The sequence below is a fragment of the Vidua chalybeata genome, chromosome 28, assembly GCF_026979565.1.
Source record: "Vidua chalybeata isolate OUT-0048 chromosome 28, bVidCha1 merged haplotype, whole genome shotgun sequence".
In the NCBI taxonomy this organism is placed as follows: Eukaryota; Metazoa; Chordata; class Aves; order Passeriformes; family Viduidae; genus Vidua; species Vidua chalybeata.
In genome coordinates this window covers 3,844,878-3,867,163 of record NC_071557.1, presented here as the reverse complement: position 1 = coordinate 3,867,163, position 22,286 = coordinate 3,844,878, and the positions used below count along the sequence as shown (strand labels likewise).

General features: G+C 48.6%; 1 protein-coding gene across 2 annotated transcripts in view; it reads right to left on the bottom strand.

The window, feature by feature from the left end:
• Positions 1-2,638: 2,638 nt before the first annotated feature.
• The window catches only part of SLC23A2 (solute carrier family 23 member 2), a 52,710-nt gene continuing 33,062 nt past the window's right edge, over positions 2,639-22,286 (bottom strand). The window contains exons 8-17 of one of the 2 annotated variants that reach the window (XM_053966448.1): positions 21,569-21,628; positions 21,083-21,264; positions 18,142-18,262; positions 16,407-16,563; positions 13,674-13,821; positions 13,024-13,129; positions 10,306-10,435; positions 9,708-9,845; positions 8,433-8,528; positions 2,639-7,425 (exon numbers count right to left, since the gene is read on the bottom strand). In XM_053966448.1, coding sequence (XP_053822423.1) covers positions 7,193-7,425; positions 8,433-8,528; positions 9,708-9,845; positions 10,306-10,435; positions 13,024-13,129; positions 13,674-13,821; positions 16,407-16,563; positions 18,142-18,262; positions 21,083-21,264; positions 21,569-21,628 — 1,371 coding nt within the window. In that variant the 3' untranslated portion in view covers positions 2,639-7,192. The remainder of the gene's footprint in view (positions 7,426-8,432; positions 8,529-9,707; positions 9,846-10,305; positions 10,436-13,023; positions 13,130-13,673; positions 13,822-16,406; positions 16,564-18,141; positions 18,263-21,082; positions 21,265-21,568; positions 21,629-22,286) is intronic. The other variant, XM_053966449.1, reaches the window with a different exon arrangement.

Sequence of the window (22,286 nt, the reverse complement as noted above, 5' to 3'; positions counted from 1 at the left end):
TCCAAAACCGCCCCCGAGCAGGGGATGGAGGAGGAAATAAACTCAAATAAAATCTGTCTGGAAGCTGCAGCTGCAGCTGGGGGTCACAGTTACCTCTGAGCCAGCACTCAGCATTCCCAGGATCAGGGTCCCATCCTGCCTGTCTGGTCCTGGCACCCTGGGGAGAGTTTGGGGGAGTTTGGGGAGAGTTTGTGGGAGTTTGGGGAAATTATGTGGGAGTTTGTGGGTGTTCAGTATTCCAGAGGAGCAGCGGCCGTGTCCCTCCTCCTTTGTCTGCCCCTGACCTTTCCCAGTGCTTTGTGGCTTCTCTGGGCTTTTTTTCTTTTTAAGGAATTTGCCTAGAAACAGCCCACACGAAAGGAAAAAAAAAAAAAAAAAAAAAAAACAACAACCCCAAAACAAAGAAATAATCAAAGCAGCTGCTTGAGCCAAACAGGCTCTCTGCAGGCACAGGCTGGAATGGGCCTTTTTTCCCAGATTTTCTTGGATTTCTGTGTAAAATATGAGAAGTTCTGGAGGAGCCATCTGGCTCAGGGAAGCACTGACTCGGCAAAAGTGAGCGGGGCCGGGTCAGGATTGATATTCCAGCAGCATCCCGAGGGCTGGCGGGGATGAGAGGCCCTTTGTGGTGGGAAGAGAGGACAATGGAGCTGGCCCCAAACCCCAGAGATTCGGCCCCAAACACGGGGAGAGCTTCCCCTGACCATCAGCTCGTGGGGTGGATGCAAAGAGGATAAAAATAAATCCGGGGTTTGGGGTGGGCACCTGCAGGAGAACAGGGGGATCTTGGCTGTGGAATTGGGGTTAAATCCTGATTTTTGCCATGTCCTGCTCACTGCCACCAGTGCACGGGCAGTGGGGGGAGGCAGGAGCCTGGAAGGGGGGATTTATTTCCCAAATAAAAAGAATTTGACCCATTCCTGCCCTGTGAGGGCTCCCTGCAGCTGCTGCCGCCTCCACAGTGGGGTGAGCACAGATCTGCGGGAGGAAAACAGAACTCCCACCCCTCCAGGCTGCCCAAAATCCCCCAGGAAAGATGGAAAGGATGTCACAGTACCTGTCCTGCAGGCTGAGTCAGCTTTGCCGTGCTGAACACCACGCAGGGACCACAGCAGGTGCCTTCTCAACCACGAGCTGGATGGATTTACTCCTGCCAGGCCCCAGAATAAAGCACCAGCACCAATATTTCATTATTTCCCCCCAGCCAAAGCAAGCAGCCAAAATTCCCTTCTTTCCTACTTGCAGCTTCTCATGATTTCAGCTGTGAGCCCCCCCTCCCCAGGTGATTGCCAGTAAATTCAGAGCAATATCCTGCCCTTGGATCCACACTGGGAGCACCTGAGAGCTTTCAGGGAGCTCTGGGACAGAGGGGAAGAGACGTGGCTCTGGAAAAGCCCCTCCTTGTTCCTGCCCCGGGTCTCTTTCCCACCCCTAGGTGGGGGCGTTCTGGTCGTTCTGAAAATCCCCAGATTTTGGGCTCCTGCCCAGGATCTGCCCACCTTGGGTTGATGCTGGTTTGGGTGAGACACGAGCAGAAAAGACAATTATTGCCTGAGCTGCAGCACAGGGATCAGCCAGGATTAGGATCAGGATTTCAGCACAGACCCAAAGCTGGAGTGCTCAGGAATCCCCGGCCCTGCTCCCACGGCTGCTCTCAGCCCCTCGCCGTGGATTTGGGGGATGTTTTGCTGTTTTAGCTCCATCCCACTCCACCACTGCTGGACTCTCACCCATGGGCCACATCCAAGTTTGGGGAGGTGCAGGGGGCTCCCCATGTCCCCAGAGCCAGGAGCAGCTTTGGGGTGTCCCTAAAGCCAGGATCAGTTTTGGTGTGTCCTTAGAGCCAGGAGCAGCTTTGGGGTGTCCCCATATCCCCAGAGCCAGGATCAGTTTTGGGGTGCCCCCAGAGCCAGGAGAGGGCTGCAGACACCTGAGGCTCCCTCAGCCAGTGTTCCCAGCTCCCAGGCCCCGCTGCTGCTCCGGGGTTAAAGCTGGAATTTGACATCGCAGGAAGGAGCTCACTCCAGGGCTGGGGATGAGGGGAGCTGGGGACAGCCCAGGGGACACTCGGCTCCTTCATCCACACAGGGGGACCTGGAGGTGCCTCAGCCCAGGGCAGGAACCTCGGGATGGGCAGGAACCAAAAGGAACGGGAAGGGGATCCCAGGAGCAGGCAGGAAATCCCAGGAAGAATCCCAGGAATGGGAAGGGCATCCCAGTAACAGGCAGGAATCCCAAGAAGGGGCAGGAATCCCAGGAAGAATCCCAGGAAGGGGCAGGGAATGCCAGGAATGGGAAGGGTATCCCAGTAACAGGCAGGAATCCCAGGAACAGGCAGGAATCCCAAGAAAGGGGCAGGAATCCAGGAATCCGTGCCTCTGCCCCACAAATCCAGGAATTCCCCGTGGTGGGAGCTGTGGGATGAGCTGGGAGGTCCCGAAGACACCTGGGGGTTGTGGTTTTTGGCAGCACCTGCCCCGAAGACTCTGGGGTGGGTCTTGCCATCACCTGCATCCTGAAATTAATTATCCATTAGGAAGAAACCCATCAGTTAGGGAGGAATCCTTCCCTTCCAACCCAAACCATTCTAGGATCCTCCAACTCCGCGATTCGCCACCGAAGGAACTGTGACAAACACTGCATCTATGCCCGCGTTTATTTATACTGAACAGCTTTAAAAATACAGAATAAAATAGCTTTATCTACTATTATTCACAACATCTGGTCCAAATATTACATTTTAAATATTTAGTTTTTTAATGAAGCAATGTTAGAAAAAAAAAGGAATTAAAAAAAAAAGATCCATGAAAGAATTACACATCTTGGAACAAGAACAAGAACAACAAAAAAAAAAAAAAAAACAAAAAAACAAAAAAAAAAAAAAAAAAAACAAAAAAAAAACAAAAACAAAAAAAAAAACAAAAACCAAAAAAAACCAAACACAAACCCCTCCCCAAAATAAACTTTTGCTGTTGAACAAAAAAGTTTTACAGCCAAAGTCAGTCATGAAAAGTCATGGAAAAAATGAAATTTATCCCCACCGCCTAAGAACAGTCAATAGTTTGTTATGCCAGAGGTTGTTCTGAACAGACAAACGCAGGAATTATTGGGGCTGGCAGCACGGGAAGGGCAGAGGCCGCCCTGGATGTCACTGCCCAGCCCCAGCCCAGCGGGAATTCCAGCCAGGAACGCTCGGGGTGGCTCAAACACCCATCCCAAATCTCAGCCAGCCCTGGGAGCCCCTCCAGGACCCGGAGCTCCCCAAAAACACAAACTGCAAAAAAGGAGGGCCCCCCCCCCCCCACCGGCCCTGCTTCGGAAAAGGAAAGGAAAAGGGGAGAAAAAAGCCGATTTTGGTTGGAGAAGGCCACGAAGAAGCAAGGTGGAGGTCATGCTGGTCTCACACATCAGCCCTGCAAGCACGGGCTGCTCAGGTGGGGTGAGGCAGCCAAGGGCTCAGCCCGAGCAGCAGACAAGGGGGTCTGCCAGCACGAGTGCCTGCAGCGCTGTCTATGCCCAAAACGTCAGGATTTCCACACTTTTGGGGTGTAGGTGACGGGTCACGCTCACTGGGGCGCCCCGCTGAGGGTTCTTCTCCAATTCTGTGCCTCAAAGGGCTCAGCAGGGAGGAAACAACAAAAGCCTCCAGTTTTGGGTAGGAACACAAAGATGGGTAAATAAAGTATACACAACCACTATAGATTCGTCAATGAAGAAATTCTACCATCACATGACATTGTCATGACACTCATACCACTCCCTCCCAGGAAAAGCGCCGCCGTCATCCTGAGCGGAAATGTTATTTTCTTAATATATGGAAATAAAATACTGCAATATTCATGTACAAACCAAGTTGTCATATTTCAAGTCAGTATTAAAAGGCAATAAAAGCAAATTTGGGGTTGAAAAGGTTGAGCTTTCTGAGCGAGGTACGTGGTGAAGTCCCTCCAATATGACAACGTTGATCAGTCATAGCTGTCAGCTACGAAACCTAAATTTCTATAGGCATAATTTGCAAGTATTTGCTTTAGAAAACGTGTTTCAACATGTCAGCAAGAACCCTTAATTGAACCTAAAAAAAATACAAGAGAATATCAATTACAAAAGTCCCAAGTTACTTTGTTTGTATACACTGATGCCACCTCTGATATGACAAAATGAGATTTCTACCATGAATATTTGCCTTTCCCTCTCCAAATCTGGTTGAAACTTCTCATCACCTCTTCACTCACCTCTCAGCTGCCACCTTCCCTGGGTACTCGGAGTTTGGCTGTTGGAAAAGGCAGGGAAGGAGAGAGGGGGAAATCCAGCATTGCATCGGCAGTCAGGTCGCACCTGGACGGCCCCGGCACACACAATTCATGTTTAATTCTCGCCAGACCCGCAGCTCCATCCTCTCCACCCCTGCCAGCCGCTGGGCACGGGCACCCAAACCCCCGGAATTTGGAATTTAATGCTCCCCAGACCTGCAGCTCCATTCTCTCCACCTCTGCCAGCAGCTGGGCATGGGCACCCAAACCCCTGGAATTTGGAATTTCACAGCGGCCACTTGGGAAAGGGACCAGGAGAAGGGACCAGGAGAAGGGAAAGATTTAAGGTCCAAAATTCCCCCTGCACCTTCACAAACCCGGGGTGAACTCAGGGATTTCACCCCCAAAGAAAAGCACTGCTCCCCTTCCCCTGGGGGGCTCCAGGAGCCCCAGGATGGGACAGGGCAGCTCCTTTCTCCAAAACTCACTCAAAGCTCCTCACTCCAAAACTCCAAAACTTCCCAGCCTCACCCCAGCCCAGCCCTTCCTGTACACCCAGGGGTCCTTCCAGAGCCCGGGGCTCACCTTTAACCCTTCACCCTGGGACAGGGTGGAGATTTGTCCCCCCTGCCCAGCTGGGATCCAAACTGACCCCAATTCCAGCTGCTCCCAAGGGCAGGGGCCGGGGGAATGGGCATGAACCACAAAAAGAATTAAATCCAACAGAAAACTGGACTGCACCTGCCTGGAGAGTGCTGTGGGGAAGGAGGGGAGTTCTGCTCCAGGGAGGAGAGAGAGTTTATCCAGGATTTGCTGCCCTGGGACTTGGAGTGTCTTGGGAACATCCACTGAGAACTCACCCGGATTTCCCTCAGCGGGGTGAGAGAGACAAACTGCTCCCATCCCCTCCTTGCTCTGGAGTTAGCTGGAAATTAAAAAGCTTTTCCTCCCTTTCTCCACTTTTACAGGATAACCAACTTTGGCATGTGACATCACCACAAGCCCTCGGGCTGCACAGCCACCAGAGGTGGCTTTTGTTCTCCTTCTGGATGGGTATTTTTAACCCCTCCGCGCCTGCCATGTGTCTTTGGTTGCACAGGAAGCTGGGGGATTTGGAAGCTCCGTGCCACTGATTGGAGGTGCCCACACCCAAACCGCGTGCAGTGGGTGTGGGGATCCGACACCTCGCTCCCTGGAGAGGAAACACTGAAAAACGAGCAAAAATGACTTTTGTTTCACAGGCAAACCAACCTCGTCTACTACACAACGACTCTTCCGACCAGCTCCGAGTCCCACTGACACCAAGACTGCAAACTACTGAAAGTTCCCCGAGGGAAGCAGGAACAAAGGCATGCTTGGACACGGGAAAAGCGGGGGAAAACAGTTTCTGGAAACAGCCATGGCATGCTGAGAACGATATCCACGGAATCATTCCCACTCTACACTACTCAGTACTGATCCGTCAAGCTCTGTCCTTGCCCTCCCCACCCCAACCCGTCCATGCTTCAATAACCCAGAACAAATTCCCCTGGGAGCAGACTCAGAGAAAACAGAGCTCCTGTGCTCCTGTCCAGTAGTCAAACTTGGATAAATAGATCAGAGGGTTACAGGATCTACTGGTATGGTTTTCCAGGAATACAAAACGCAAGCACCGTAGAGCATTACTGGCCTTGAAATTACATTACACAACATTTCCCTGATGATCTCCACAGCTGAAAATGCTTTTGGGGCCACACTGAAGTCTAAAACTAACTTGCAATAGTAAGAACATTAAACAGGAATAAAACTGTTAATCATGAATGCATGATGAGCGTGAACACCCACATAACAGCAGAGCTGAGACTATTCCAGGAAACAAAAAAAGATAATCTGAATAATCTGAGCGGTGCCCTGATTGGACCCAATACCCGTGAACCCATCCGGTGGGTGAGGCTGCAGGTGCAGTGTCTCTGCTGTCCCAAACCCCCTTCCCAGCAGGAATCAGCCTCTGGAGAAGCCCCACAAGAGGAGAAGAGCGAGCCATCAGCAAAAAAAAAAACCGAAAAAACCAAAAAACCCTGCTCAGAGCCAAGCGCTTGGAGCACATGGCTTTCCCTGCAGGGAACAACTGTTAATTGCTTGGAGCTGCTCAGCTAATTAGCATTTCTGGCCAGGAACCATGCTGCTGGACACAGGCACTGAACCGAAACGCTGCCTCCAGGTCCTGTGTGAGTTCAGGTTTCCCATCCTTGGAACTCCCCAGGCTCGTGTGTCCCCGTAAGGAAATGCTGCTGGGGAAAGCAAATGCTCAGAAATGACAAAGCTGTCAGTAGAACTGAGCCAGCCCAGCCAGTCACGGCTTTCAAAGGCAAAGTTATTCCAGAAACTTCCTGTCTGAGCACTGCATGTGTCACTGGAACCACAGATAATTCAGAATGAAACTCTCATGATTCGCCAGCATCAGCTGAGCCCGGTTTCCAGGGCGCTGAGAACATGGAATGTGCAAACCACTGAGCAGCAGAACATCATCCATGGCATTTGACATGATCAGAAGGAAATATTTTTCCTTTTCTCTCTTTTTTTCCCTCCCTCTCCTTCTCCAAGGTTCAGCTTTTCTGGCGGAACCAACACTGAGGTCTTCAATAAAACCACCATAAAAACGAAAAATGTGCAGCAGCACCTCCCTCCTCACCTCCATCTAAAACCATTTAAAACCAAACAGTTAGGTGCACAGCTCTCTCCAACTTCCCAAAATCAGCAGGATTTGCCCCAGAGACACTAGACCTGGCTCCCACCACCCACAGCAGGAAAAGCTTTTTTTTTTTTTTTTTTTAAATCCGTCTCAGCTCTGGTTCCAGAATTTAAATGCAGATATACAAAACATATATTTTAATGCTTCTTAATCAGCAAGAAACTGCAAATACATCTTTGACTACAACTAGGTAATATAATTTCAGCTAAGGCTATACTGTAGCTTCTGAGTCCTCGTCTGAACTCCTGCAGTTACTGCTTTTCCTGAAGCCTTTCCACGTGTATCCCACAAAGGTGGGGCTGATGGGCAGGAAGCTGAAACACCTGTATTTTTTAATGAAGTTCATGCCAAAAGGCAGATCATACGTCTCCATGCCATCCAGGGATTTGCTTCCTTTACCGACCCCTTTCTTCCATTTCCGGATTCCCCTTTCTTCAGGGCTTCCTAGAAATCAAAAAAAAAAAAAGGGAGGAGAATATTCAAAAAATATTCCCCTTTCTTCAGGGCTTCCTAGAAATCAAAAAAAAAAGGGAGGAGAATATTCATGGGTGTCTTGTTATGGACACACAGGCCTGAAGCAGAGCCTGAAGGAAGAAAGGAAACACCAAGGCTCGGCCACCAAGTCCAGCAAAGCTCTGGGAAGATCTTCCAGGCTCCTCAAAAAGGGAAAACCACATTATCTGCTTCATTTTGTAACTGGAAGTTTTTCCAGTTACAAAAGCAAATTTACAAGGCAAATTCTTCCTCTTGACCAGAAGCAGGTTTGGATCTCAAAGCCAGTTTTAGTGGAGACAGTTTTTACTCTGTCTCCTGGAGACTGGTTTGGTTTTTATCAGCTCTTTTAAGGGTTTGACAGGGATTTTAATTGGGAAGGGAGGGCAGCTGTAAGGACTCTGCTGCTGCTGTGAGGACAGCCAGCCCCAAAAGCAGGGATCTCCTGCTGGTGTTCTGCCCCAAGGGGTGCTGCTTTTATCCAGGGAATGCTGCCTTTCCCCATGGAATTCTCCTTTTACCCAGAGAACTCTGCTTTTTCTCCATGGAATTCTGCCTTTACCCAGAGAATGCTGCCTTTTCCCAGAGAATGCTGCCTTTATCCAGGTAATTCTGCTTTCCCCCAGGGAATGCTGCTTTTTCTCCAGGGAATTCTGCTTTTTCCTGGAGAATGCTGCTTTTCCCCAGGGAATTCTGCCTTTCCCCAGGGAATTCTGCCTTTCCCCAAGGAATTCTGCCTTTCCCCAAGAAATTCTGCCTTTCCCCAAGGAATGCTGCTTTTCTCCAGGGAATGCTCCTTTTACCCAGGGAATTCTGCTTTTTGTCCAGGGAATTCTGCCTTTCCCCAGGGAATGCTGCCTTTCCCCAGGGAATGCTGCCTTTCCCAGGCAATGCTGCCTTTCCCCAGGGAATTCTCTTTCCCCAGGGAGTGCTGCAGGGAAGCATGGCTCAGGCCTCACCTGGGATGGTGTTGTCCAGCACGAAGGCGACGCAGCCCCCGACGAACATGGCTGTGGTGAGCAGGACGTTCAGCACCTGGTCAATGCCTGCTATTCCTGCAGCAACAGGGAAAACCTGCTGGGTTTCTTCACCAGCCACGTCCTCCTGATCCCCACCCAGGCCCAGCAGGAACGCCGTGCCTCAGCTCAGTCAGGGCTTTGCTCAGGAAGGGCTCTGGGGGTCGGTGCAGAACCTTCCCCCAGGGCACCACCGCGGGACATTGTTCCCCAAAATGCAACTTCAGGAACTGCCAGCTGCTCACGGAAATGTCACCAAGCAGCACTTCAGTTCCTACTGCAGACACAACTAATCTGAGCTAAGCAGGAAACCGTGGAGTGCAAAACAGAAACGTTCAGATTGTAAAATCCTAATTTTTAAAATAATAACTATTATGTAATTATTTTTTAAATAAATAATAATTCTTTTTATAAATCTTTTATAAATAATTCTTTTTATAAATCTTTATCAAAGGGGCCAGGATTCACAGCCCCAGTTGTGGAAGAACACTGCATTAACCACATAAAGCTTGAGGGATCTGCTTTTCTAACCACTTACTGCAGGACAGATATGCCCTTAAATCCTGGTCTGAAGGCATAGTGGAAAGAAAAGTCAGTTAATACTTTGTTTAAAAACCCCCAAACAAACCCAAAGCAGTAAAACATTTCCTTTGAGTCCATCCCTGGTGACATACACTGGCGTGAGCACTGCTGAGGGTCACATGGAAACAGAAAACCTTCCCAGGGAACTCCTCAAAGCTACAATTCCACTAACAGTCTGCAAGGGAATTCATTAAAATGAACACCCAGAACACGTCTGAGTGACAGAAACTTTCAGCCCCCAAACAATTCCCCACCTTCCCAACTCTGCCTTGGTGTCTCCCCTTAACCTTTGAGCACCATTTAGAGCTCACAAAACCCTTTCAGTTTTCCTTCAGCCCACTTGCTAACTGCCCCCTTCCATTGCTGAAATGCACCCAGAGAAAGCAGGAAAGCTTCAGCTGTGTCCCACTGGAACATTCCCTGCAGGTCTCAGCCTCCCAAAGAATTCTCCTCTGAACACACACAGAGCTTGTCTGGACCTACAGCCTTTCCTGTCTGCATAATTTGGGTTTTTCCTCTGTAATTTGGGTTTTTCCTCCATAATTTGGGGTTCCTCTTCCTGACCCTCTGTACCTGATGGATTTTCCACATGAGCACAAGGCAGAAATGTTGATGTGGAGGAGCAGGACCACGTACCTGTGACCAGGGGGTTCTGTTTGAGATAGCTGGGGAGGACGAGCCCGAAGAAGATGGAAAATCCCAGCACGAAGAGATTCCGAGAAGAATTGAGATCGATGAACTGCAGGTTGGACAGACCCACGGCCGTGATCATCCCTGAACACAAAACACCCCAAAGACCAGCTTTCAGGTAAGTCTTTTTCTTCAAAAAAAACCCAGAAAAATATCCCAGAAGGATACCTCCCAGTACATTAGGAATGGTTTGTCAGAAAAGTGCAAAGTTAATAGCACATCAACTGCTTTTTCTTCTTCTTGCTTTCAGTCCGTATGTTTAGAAACTAGCAAACCTGAGAACCAGTGCACCAGGAAACCACAGTCAATTGCAACCAGAAAGAGAAGATTTTGGTAGATTGCTAGGAAAATGTCACTCCTTTCTCTGGAGATTTCCTCCTGTTAGGCTGAATGTAAAGCAAGCCGGTAACACTCGCTTTGTGTTTTGGATATTCTTTTGCACAAAAGGACTCCTCTTTTTCACTACCCAAAGCGTGTCTGGAGGAGCACACAGGTTCCTGTGATCAAATATTCCTCAGAAACAGCAAACACCAAAGCCCCTTACCGAAGAGGGTGCAGAAGAGAGCCCCCAGCACGGGGTCGGGCAACGATGCGAAGAGCGCGCTGAACTTGCCCACCATGCCCAGCAGCAGCATGAAGGCTGCTCCGTACTGGATCACCCTGCGGCTCCCAACCTGCAGGGAAACAGGACACAGGGGTGAGCTCTGCACTCAGCCCAGCCTCACACCTGCTGCTGGGTTGTGTAGGTCAGGTTTAATTTCAGCTCGTTCCCGGCTCCCATCCTGTGCACGTTTAGTTTGGGTGCCAGAGGGCTGGGCTGAGCCACAGCTGCTCTGCAGCCAAGCCCAGCCTCCCCAGGCCATCCCTGAAACCATCTGGAGCTGCCACAGTCAGCAGGAAACGTGGTGCAAACCATGCCGAGGAGAGATGGCAAATGTAAAATATCAAATAAATTCTCTGTGCTGCTGCCTGGGGACACGGGAATAGGTGAAACAGCTCCTAGGTGTTGGGAAGGAGGGGCAGGAATTTTAGGCTTAGCTTAGCAGCTGGTTTTGTGACACCCTCAGAGAGCAGGGCTGAATGCAAATCAGGGATGTGCTAACACTGAAACCAAGGGCCTGCACTTCCTTCCCAGTTTTATTTTAAGAATTCAAGATTCAAGCAGGCAGTGGCTCTCTGTGGTGCAGGGGTAGTGGCTAAACCTGAAGTTGGTATTTTAACATCTTCTACTGCCACAAGAGGAGCCCCAGGGGCAACAAAAACTCCTTTACATTAAGATGGGTTCTAGAAAAGCCCTTTGCAGGTCCCCTGGTACAGAGCAGCAGGGTTCAAAAAGAAAATATCCATTTGTTCATCATGTGTGACTGAGCTAAATGAGAGAAATGAGAAACTACAGACCCAACAGGCCTGAGGAGGGAGAAGTCCTTCCTTGCCCCACATTCCTTACTGCTGAGCTCCAGGAGAGCTCCTTCCCCTGCAAACAGAGCTCTGCTACACCATCAACAGGAATTACAACAGAATTTGGCTGGCACCTTTCTCTGCTCTCTATAGAAATATTCATTTCTGCAGGGCCACTGAGATCCTGCCCTACAATTCTCTTCCTGCCAAACAAGCAAATCCTTTGAAAAGCTGCATGATAGTTGACATTTATTTATGCAAACAAATTAAGCTCCTCTGGAAAGCTACTGAAAACATCCCAGGCAGCATTTAGCTCAGGCTCTGTATTTATTCCCACAGACACACACAGTGATTATTTTGGAGTGCATCAAATGGTACCTGGAGCCTCCATTTCAGCATCACCACTATGGCAAGAGCTGCTTTAGCCCCAGCTAATCAGAGTTAATTGATCTTGCTCTCATCAAGTAAAACACACACTGGCTCAAAGGCTCTGCAGCACCTCCATCCAGCAGAATTTAAATTCTAAGTGTAATTATACACCAATTTCGAGGGAGGGAAGCGCCCTGGTGATGCACCACTGAAGATTTCCTCTCCCAAATCAACAGCAGAGCATCTCTGAGCCAAAATTCTGTCTGAAGCTGAAGAACTGCTGGGTTTTGGGGAATGAATGTGCAGGCAGGGAAACAAGAGCACAGCCTGCTGCAGCTGTGCCACTCTGGGCAGCTCCACTCCCTGCCACAGCTGCCCCTTCAACTTTCCACTGACCCAGCATGAAATGCACACTCATTTCTGTGGGCTGCTCACAAAAAGTGCTGTTAATTCATCTCAACCCCCACGAAGTAACAATAGGAAGGGAGCAGAACAGAAGAAACCTTTCTTTAGGTTTTTTTCCCGAGCAGAACTTCTCTCCTAGGAGATTTCCACGGGCAGCTGGATGGCGACTGGCACGGACAGCAGATGGTGCTGTTAGTGTTGAATTGCACCCCAAACCCAGCAGAATCACCCTTTGTGCAGCACAAGGGAGGGCTGAGGACAAATACAGCATTTATATGTCATCAGGCCAGGGGGATGAGATACTGCCAGTGGAGGACAGACATTTTCTACCCTTGCACGAAGGGTTTATGGCTCCCATGTTGAACACCCAACGAGATGGATCCATTTACAACATAAATCACTCTTAGCAATGCTGCTGCTGTTTCTTACCAAGGTTAAATTAACAATACCAGGCAGATCTCTCTGCAGCCAACCCAGCTCATCCAGGCACAGATCCAGCCCCACACGGGAGCAAAGGAGCTCCTCAAGCACTCACATGTTTTGTTGAGCAACACCACCAGAAATAGGTAAACCCCTAAGCCTTAAACCCGAACATTTAGGGTACATTTAACTCTAAAATGACGTTGGCTGCAGCCCCTGTGCCAGTGCCACGTCCCAGTAAAGCCCAAGCACCTCACGTTGCATTTTACTGTGTGTAAGTGAGGCATTAAAAAGTCACTTCCTACTGATGCTTTCAGAGCCAAGACATCCAAAAAGCAGCAATTTCTACACAGTTTACAGTGTTTATGCCTCAACTCAAACCACCCCAGAGCCCTGGAATGCTGCCTGGGTTTTCCAAGAGACAGTTTGTGCAGCAGCATCTGCTTTATGGGGATTCCAACTCCCTTTTCCTCGGAATAAAAGGATTTCTGAGGTCCTGATGCACAGTAATGCATTTCCCTCAGACAAGAGCTGGTACAGACAGTCAGGCACACTCAGAATGATCTGGGAAGTTTGTGTGCACAGGAATGGAGCAGAATGGTCTGCTGGAAGAGAATCATGAACACAAGGAACACTCGAGCCCCTGAGGGCTCACAGCTAAGCACTTCACCTTTGTGATGCCCAGGACCCCAATGTTGGGGCTGGAGGAGGTGGATCCATTCCCTGTCCCAAAGACTCCATCCAGAACACAGGAGAGGCCCTCGATGAAAATCCCCCTGTAAATCCCAAAGAGAACACAGGAGTCACCTTGGTGCAGGCACACATCCACTGCGAGGGTGCCCCATGCCTGAATGCCACAGGGGCATCTGCTCCACCATGGAATTACTGCAATTCATGTTTCAAGCTCCAACACACCTGGGAAACACACTGGGGTTCTGTCTCCTGAGTCTTAGATCCCCATGTTCTTAAACTGAGGAAATTATATTAAAAATTCAAGCAAAACTTCAGAACTGCTCTTTGTTTCTAAACTGCATTCCAGGTGATTTTGACAGCCCCAATTCCAGAACCAGTTTAGAGCTCTAACCTCATGGAAATTGTGCTGGTAAATTCCACAGACTCCAGCAGGAAGAGGACTAGGATTCAAATGTAACAAAACAAGCCAAGGTGCCAGTTCCACCCTGCATTTCAGATCCTTGGCCCTGCACCTTGACCAACATTTCACCTCAGAGCACGTTCCTGCTTATCCAAAGGGGGGGGGGGGGGGAAAAGCAAAAACCCAAACAGGCCGAGACACTGGGGGTACTTCTGGCTGGAACAGACCTGTTGATGGCATGGATGGGAGGAGGAGGAGCACAGGAGAGCCGAGCACAGGCGTAGTAGTCGCCGATGGACTCGATGATGCTGGCCACGACGGCGCTCAGCATGCCGATCACGCCCGCCGCCGAGATGGTGGGCAGGCCCCACTGGACTGTGAAGAGAGCAGAACTGAAACCTCTCCTGCCCCAGCACACAGCCTGGCTACCCAAACACACAGAAACCTGCTGGGATCGGGGAGTGGTTTGGGTTGGGGAGGGCTTTTAGGATCCCCCAGCACTGCCCAGGCCAGCGCTGACCGCGTCCCCAAGTGCCACATCCACAGCACTGCTCAGTCCCCCCAGGGATGAGGACTCCAGCACTGTTCCAGGGCTGGGCAGCCCTTCTGGGCAAGAAATATTCCCCAATATCCAACCTGGCCCTCCCCTGGCACAGCCTGGGGCCGTTCCCTCTCCTCCTGTCCCTGTTCCCTAAATCCTCCTGGTCCCTTATCCCTGTTTGGGATAAGATCCCAAATCCACCCCAGTTGTCCCCTCCTGACAGGGACTTGTGCAGAGCCAGAAGTTCCCCCTGAGCCCCTTGGGGCTCCAGCCCCTTCCCCAGTTCCATTCCCTTCCTGGACATGCTCCAGCCCCTCCATGTCCTTGTCCTGAGGGGCCAGAATTGACCCTGGGATTGAGGGGGGCCTCCCCAGTGCCCAGCACTGCCCCAGGCACTGTTTATTTATCTTTGGTGGGAACAACAAACTCCCTTCATTCTAACACAGTCTGGCGAGTTCAAGGAGATGAAAGGAGCAAAGGAAAAACCGCCAAACCAACTGCTTTGATCACACTTGGAAAAGTCCCAGAGAACTATAAAACCCTACTGAAAAAAAAAAAAAAATTCCTCCTGTTCAGGAATCAGGAATTTGAGCTACAGCTTATGAGAAAACAATCCTGGCCAGTGAGGCAAATGCCACTGCATTATTATTGCTCCAAAAACTCACTTTGGTCACAAGTTTAGTGGACCAAAGAGGATGACAACCACCAGCTCTGATCACTGCACAAACACCTCCCAGCTCCAAATTTTTGTAGTAGAGAAAATAAGATTAATTTAAGCCTGCAGAAAAGCCTGGCAGGTTTTACACAGCAATTGCCTTGATGCTTTTATCTCTTTGAAATAGATGAGCCTTCTGCAACAAAGGGATCTTCAGTCACAAGAGTGAATGAAGCTTACAAATACAAATGGGCTGATCAGGGTGGAGAAGTTTTCCTCCTCTTCTTTCCTAAAAGCTTCTGTTCTTCATCTGCTGCTTTAGAAGTGGTTTCTTTTAAGAACCAGAGCATATGGAAAACCACAACAAAGCTGCCTCATCACAACGTGGTGGCACAGCTGATAATTCCTGTATTTCTATTCTGAAAGAATAATATTCCCTAATTACCCTGCTCATTTCTGAAGGGTGAACCAGCTGTGCCATCTCTAAACTTAGAGGTGGCCAACATTAAAACGCACCCAGAACGTTGTGTGAAGTGTTTGGTGCTCTCCTGTAAATAATTTCATTGCCCTCTGATAAGCAGGGCCTGGCATTCTCTGACTTGCCCGTGCCAGCACTGCCTTGGCAAGTCAGGGCATTTTTCTGCCATGAACAGTTGTGCTCGTCCAGGAATGGGTGTGTTTGGAGCAGGGAAGTGCAGCAGGCTGGGAGGAACTCCCCACAGAAGTGATTCTTCAGACAATGAGAGTCAGTGACTTCAGCAGAGCTGTAAAAACCTGTCCCTGGCACTGTGTAACATCAACAGCATTGCCAAGGACTGATAAATCAGCCAGCCCTTGGATTCCACCTTATAGCTCCAGTCACTTGTTATCAGGAGAGTCACCCAGATCAATCCTGCAAACTGCAGCTTCAGAACCTCAGCCTTCCTTGGGTGAGACCTTAAGGCAGTAGCTGAAGAGGAAAACAAGGAAAAACCACCAGCAGGCAATGAGAGTGGTGTGTGCTGGAACTGTGGAATGGTTTGGACTGGGAGGGGCCCTCCAGAACCATGAGTAGGGACCCCTCCCACTGTCCCAGGCTGCTCCAAGCCCTGCCCAGCCTGGGACACTGCCAGGGACGGATCATCCACCACCCAAAGGTTGTGGAGGGCACCACTGAGAGAGCCAGCAGAGCCCTGGAACAGGGGGAATAACACTGCTGGGTTCTGGGGAACCAGGGCTATGGAATAAACCACTGAGAGAGAGCCAGCAGAGCCCTGGAACAGGGGGAATGGCACTGCTGGGTTCCCCAGGGCTATGGAATAAACCCCTGAGAGAGAGCCAGCAGAGCTCTGGAACAGGGGGAATAACACTGCTGGGTTCTGGGGAACCAGAGGAATGACCCTGCTGGGCTCCTGGAGAACCAGGACTTTGGAATAAACCACTGAGAGAGAGCCAGCAGAGCCCTGGAACAGGGGGGATGGCACTGCTGGGTTCTGGGGAACCAGGGCTATGGAATATACCATTGATAGAGGCAGCAGAGCTCTGGAACAGGGGGAATAACACTGCTGGGTTCTGGGGAACCAGAGGAATGACCCTGCTGGGCTCCTGGGGAACCAGGGCTATGGAATAAACCACTGAGAGAGAGCCAGCAGAGCTGTGGAACAGGAGGAATGACCCTGCTGGGCTCCTGGGGAACCAGGGCTATGGAGTGCACCTCAGACAGAGCCAGCAGAGCTGTGGAACCTGAGCAAGGACCCTGCTGGGCTCCTGGGAGCACACACTTACAGGGGTAGGGCACCTTGAACCAGGGGGCCACCAGCAGCACGCCGCGGCGCGCGTCCGTGCGCGCGTAGAAGCCGTACTTGGAGCTGTCCGGGGGGAACACGTCCGTCACCGTGAAGATGAAGCACAGCAGCCAGGACACCAGGATGGCCAGGATGATCTGGGAACACAAGCAGATAAATAAATCAGGATGGTCTGGGGGACAGGAGCAGGTGAATCAAGATGATCTGGGGCACACAGCAGGTGAATCAGGGTGATGTAGGGGACATGAGCAGGTAAATCAGGATGAAATGGGGGACATGAGCAGATACATAAATCAGGATGATCTGGGGGACACCAGCAGGTAAATCAGGGTGATCTGGGGGACACGAGCAGGTGAACCAGGATGAAATGTGGGACAGGAGCAGGTAAATCAGGATGATGTGGGGGACAGGAGCAGATAAATAAATCAGGATGATCTGGGGGACAGGAGCACAGAGGGTGCTGAACGAGCTCGCAGCTCCCACTCGGGGTGTGCTGCACAGCTGGGAGCCTGAGCTGGGGGAACTGGATTGGTGGAGAGCTTTTAGGGTGTGATAGAAGGTTGATATGGTATGGGTTGGTGTGTAAAATGCATACCATATATAGATACTGCATGTAAATCGTATGTAAAATACATACTATATATACTGTACATAAATAGCATGTAAAATGCATACTATATATAGATACTGTATGTAAATAGCATACAAAATACATATTATATATAAATATTGTATGTATTTATGTCAAATACTTATTATATATACTGTGTGCATATAGTATGTAAAATATGATATATAGATACTGTATGCGAATAGTACGTAAAATATATACTATATATAGATATTGTATATCAGTAGTATGTAAAATACATATTATATATAGATACTGTATGTATTTGTATGTAAAATACATACTACATGTAGATACTGAATGTAAATAGTATGTAAAATACATAGATGTACTGTATGCATGTAAAATACATACAATATATAGATACTGTATGTAAATAGTATGTAAAATACACACTATTTACATACTACATTTACTTTGAGATAAATGTTGATTTAGAAATGTTATGGAGGAGGATAGATGTTGAGAGAGAAATGGAGTTGGAAAAACGTTTTAAAGGATGGTTTTGTAAATAAGATCAGATGTTTTGGAGAACTAGAATTATGGAAGATGTATTGCAGTAGGATTTATGAGGGGTGGTTTTAGATGATTGGTTTTAAGGTACTTATAGTATAGTGTTATAATATTATATACCTATATAATGTTTATAGTGTTTTGTCTAATTTGTTGGACAATACCCTTTGTCTAACCCAAAAATAAAATAACCAAAGAACATTTTAAAAACTTTTATTCCATTTTCAATCTCATTAAAAAAAAACAAACAAATATTATAATTCAAAACATCACAACTAAAACCCAAAAATTATTTCTTAATTACAAAACACTACAAACATTTCTTAACCTATCAACTTTTTACCACGCTGAACTATAAATACCTTAAAACCAATCATCAAAAAACCTGAATATTTCCTTTGGCCAATGACCCATGGCATTTCCAATAAAGCCATCTGAGCTTTTATCTCACCTTTGTGAGTATTCTGTTGTGAAGAAAAATCAAAACCAAGAACATCAGCCCCCCCCCTCAAAAAACCCAGATTATTATTTTTTTTTTTTTGCCTAAGGAAGAACAAGTTCAATGACTTACAGGGAACATCTTGAAAAGCTGCAGCCTGTATGCTGTCCATCCTTTCTTGGATTTATAAATGGGCAAGGGAAATTTGACATTTCTGGCATACTGGGAAAACAGCAATACTAGGAAAATAGTCCTGAGGAAAAAAAGGAGGAGAAGGAGGGTGGGACAAGGGAGAAATGTCATTAGCACCAATATATGATAAATTCTTTTTGGCACAAACCTCTTCAGACCCTTTGGACATAGAACATAAATGCAGATTTTCAATTTCAGCAGACGACAAGGCAGCAAAATGATTAAAATTATTATTCCTCAAATGCCAAAACAGAATTTGAATTCTACAGTGCTGCAAAACTCAGCAGCTGCAGGCAGATAAAATGAATCAGGGACAGACTGAAGGGAGATTTCAGTTAAAATTCCTCTGCTGCCCCTCCTTTCCTCCCAAACCCCACCTGTGGTCCAGGGCTGCTCTTTAAAGCACAAAACTTGCTGCCAGCCCCTGGCAAGAAACAGAAAAACTGCAGGGCTGTGTACAGCAATTTTTACATTTCAAAATTTGCATGAAGCTCCAAAGCACTTGAGGAAACTTCTGTCAGGGAAATTTTCCTGTTCTTCAGAACCCTTTTTTTTTTTTTTTTAATATGAATCTTTCATTATTTAGCTGCAAATGAAGCAGAACGGAGCCCAAGCCCCAAGATTTGCTACAAGCGCAGCTCACCAGTATTAGATGTCTCAATTATTCTGCATTTCCCCCTGACAGTGAAACTGCCAAGCTCCTCTATACATTAAAAATTATTTTTTACAGCTAAAATAAGCCCCCACTGCCCTGAAAAATCAGAAGCCTGGTCATGCTGCTCAATTCTGAACGAGAAATTCTCAATTCTCAACCCAGCTCTGCTCTGAAAGGGCCTCCCAAAGACTGGAGCTGTATGAAGAAGCAAAGCTCTGCTGAAATCTGAGATGATGTTTTTATCAGCTGACTTCAAAAATAAAAAGAGGATTTTCAGCCTCTCTTCTGCCCCGGATCAGACACAAACCAGTTTTTCTTTCCCCCAGTCTCCAGGAAAAGGAGGGGCATTTACAGCCCTCAGCAGTCCAGAAGAAAAGCAAAAGGCACACCTTTTCCATGCAGGAAAACCCAGAATCTCCCCAAAAATCCACCAGGGGCTCCCCTCCCTCACACACCACCCCTGAGGACTTTGGATTTGATTCAGTACAGAGCTGTGAAAAATACAATATTCAATGATTGCAATGAATGTTCTGTTGGCTGTGAAACAGCCCCAGACCCTTGAATGCCCCAGTAAAATCTGGATGAACAGGCAAAGCCCAACTCAGCAATAATTCTCCTCTTCACAAATATCAGTGCAAATGTCTGAGGAAGTGAAGCAGCCATGGAACAAGTCAGGAAATTGGGAATCCTATCCAACATGGACAATCAGCTCCCAGAGGCCCCCAGCTGATTCTGCAGGGCCAGGGAGAAATCCAGGGCCTTGATCTCATCAGAGCAGCCAGGACAACTCCAGGAGTCACATCCCACAGAGCTGGAGTCACTTCTGAGTGGCTCCCCAGAGCTGTGGAGTGGTTTCCAACAATCCAGTGCACATTTTTGCATGGCAGAACCCAGAAATACTTTATTGACTGGGTACCATTTAAATCCCGCTCCTGAATTGATTTATTTTTCTTTCCATCTGCAAAAATGTCAACTTTAATTACACGTTTCCATGTCCAATTCAAAGATCTGCTTGATTCATTTAACGTTAGCCCCAACTCGCAGAGAATTTGTTTTACAGACAAATAAAACGTTCCTTTGGACCAGCTGCTTAACACAACAGAATCACAAAAATACTCACGATGCCAACATGCGAGATAAAAGAGAATTAAAGAGCCCTTTTAATCATAAGCTGCACTTACAGAATACTTTACATGTTCAAAGCACCGTGCAAACAGATTAGTGAGATCACAATCTGATCTCATCAAGGCATTCCTCCTGCTCCCAGAGCCAGCACAGTGGGTGCTGCACATGGAACTCCTTCAGCCTCTTTTCTCCCTAAAATGGGGTTCCCAGCCTCTGAATTTGGCTGCTTACCCACACGGGGAGCTGTTGCCTTCTCTTCATTTCCCTCACTGATTCCTTTTCATTCTTTCATTTCTCTGGCTCCTACAGCTGATGGCACACACGCCTCAGGCCCTGAAATTCCCTCTAAAAGCCTTTTTGTCCCCTGGCAGGAACCTCTCTGCTCATGGCTCAGCCTCTGGTGGTGTTTATGGAATGCTTGTGCCCTTTGCCATCACACCAATGAGTTTCTCTTGGGCACAGGTAAGCAAACCAGTACAGATGGCAGAGGAACCAGCACCACCAGTGGGATTTACCTGCTGCTGCAGGGGAGGAAACAGGCAGTGCCAGCCCAGAAATACAAATTGTTCACTGCATTTCATCTCTCTGCTGCTCTGCTAAATCATCTTTTCTACAGCACTGAACTCCAGCCAGCCAATGGCTCCCAGACCAACTCCTGCTTTATAAAATTCTGCTCTCCACACCTCATTTTTGGCCACTGTCCTTTCCTCTCTCCTCGAGTTCACACTATCATGGAATGGTTTGGATTGGAAGGAACCTTAAAGCCCATCCAGGTCCATGAAGGAGCCATGGGCAGGGACATCTTTCACTATCCCAGGGTGCTCCAAGCCCTGTCCAACCTGGCCTTGGGCACTTCCAGGGGCACCCACAGCTGCTCTGAGGCCTCCCCACCCTCCCAGAGAAGGATTTCTTCCCAGAGAAAAGCTTCAGGCAACTCCCCTGAGCTGCTCTGCCCTTATTCCCACATTTCCAGCTGACCTCATCCAGACTCTTGGTGTTTCTCACGGTGCTTCTCCGCACCAGCAGCACCGACGCAGCTGAGCTGCCTCCTCCCTGGCACCCCAAATCTCTGCCTGCCCAGCAGGAAAGGGGGGTACTCACAGCATGGCGATGCCCCAGTGCTTGCCAGCTCTCTCCCCAGCAGCCTGGAAGCCCGAGAGGCCGATGAGGGCCACGGTGGGGGTGATGGTCAGCGGGCCGATGTAGCGCAGCAGGGCCCCGGGCAGCCCCAGCAGCCCGATCACCACCTCGATCAGCGAGGACATGATGATGGCACCTTGGATCTGAACACACAACAGGGCAGAGAGGCAGCTCAGTGCCATCTGACAGGCAAAGACAAACCCTTTGTTTTTCTGCTCTGGATTACAAACTGCAGTTAAAAGAATTCAGTGACACAGAAGAACTCAGCAAATTTTTTTTTTTTTTTGTCATAAAACAGCTCATTATGTTTAAGTGACTTATTGCTTTAAGCATAACACTTATGGTTTTCTCCACAAAACTATTACACAACAGACCAGTGGGCCAGTCTGGAATCTGTGTGGAAAGCACATCACACTGTCAGACAGGAGACCTGGGGTCCAGGCTAACCTTTAAGCTCTCAGATCGAACGGCAAGGGTTGGTGCGCCACGAGGTGATGCTCCTAGCTCCTAGGGGCAGAGTGTGTGCTGCATTGGTCACAAGTGCTCCTTAGAAGCTGGATTAGAGCAGCGTTGTGGTCTCAGGAGACTGTCAGCCCTCTTGGCTGCAGGGCTCTTGGCAGGATGTAGCTATGGTTTGAACATGGGGAAGAGAGAGGGGTTGTTTTTAATTAAGAAAAAGTTGGCAGCCCAAAGCAACGGGATGGGAGATCAATTCCATGACACACGCCTTCATTTGGACTACTCTACCTGCCACCCTGGCGTGGCACAGCCCTCAGCCTGCCCTGCAGGGCACCACGACTTCACACTGCAGTGGAGAAGGAGTTCCAGGGATTTCACAAGTCTTTTGGGAGAAACGGCCTCTTATCACAAGAGTCTCCAACTTAAAAGACACTTGGGAAGGAACCAGATTTCCTAACTGCAGATTCACCTTCCAGGGCCAGCCCCACTGCACAGGGACAGCAGGCAAGGGGCCTGGCAGCAGCTGAACTGCTGCCAGCGAGCACAAATCAAGGTTACAAGAAAGAGTTTTCATCTCTCTTGAGCATTTCACTGCACGTCTTTTGGGATGTGGTAACTAACTCCTGGTATTTGCTGTCCAGCAATGAGCAGGTGGAAAAGATGAAGACTTCCATGAAATGAGGAAAGGGATAAATTCAAATGGAGA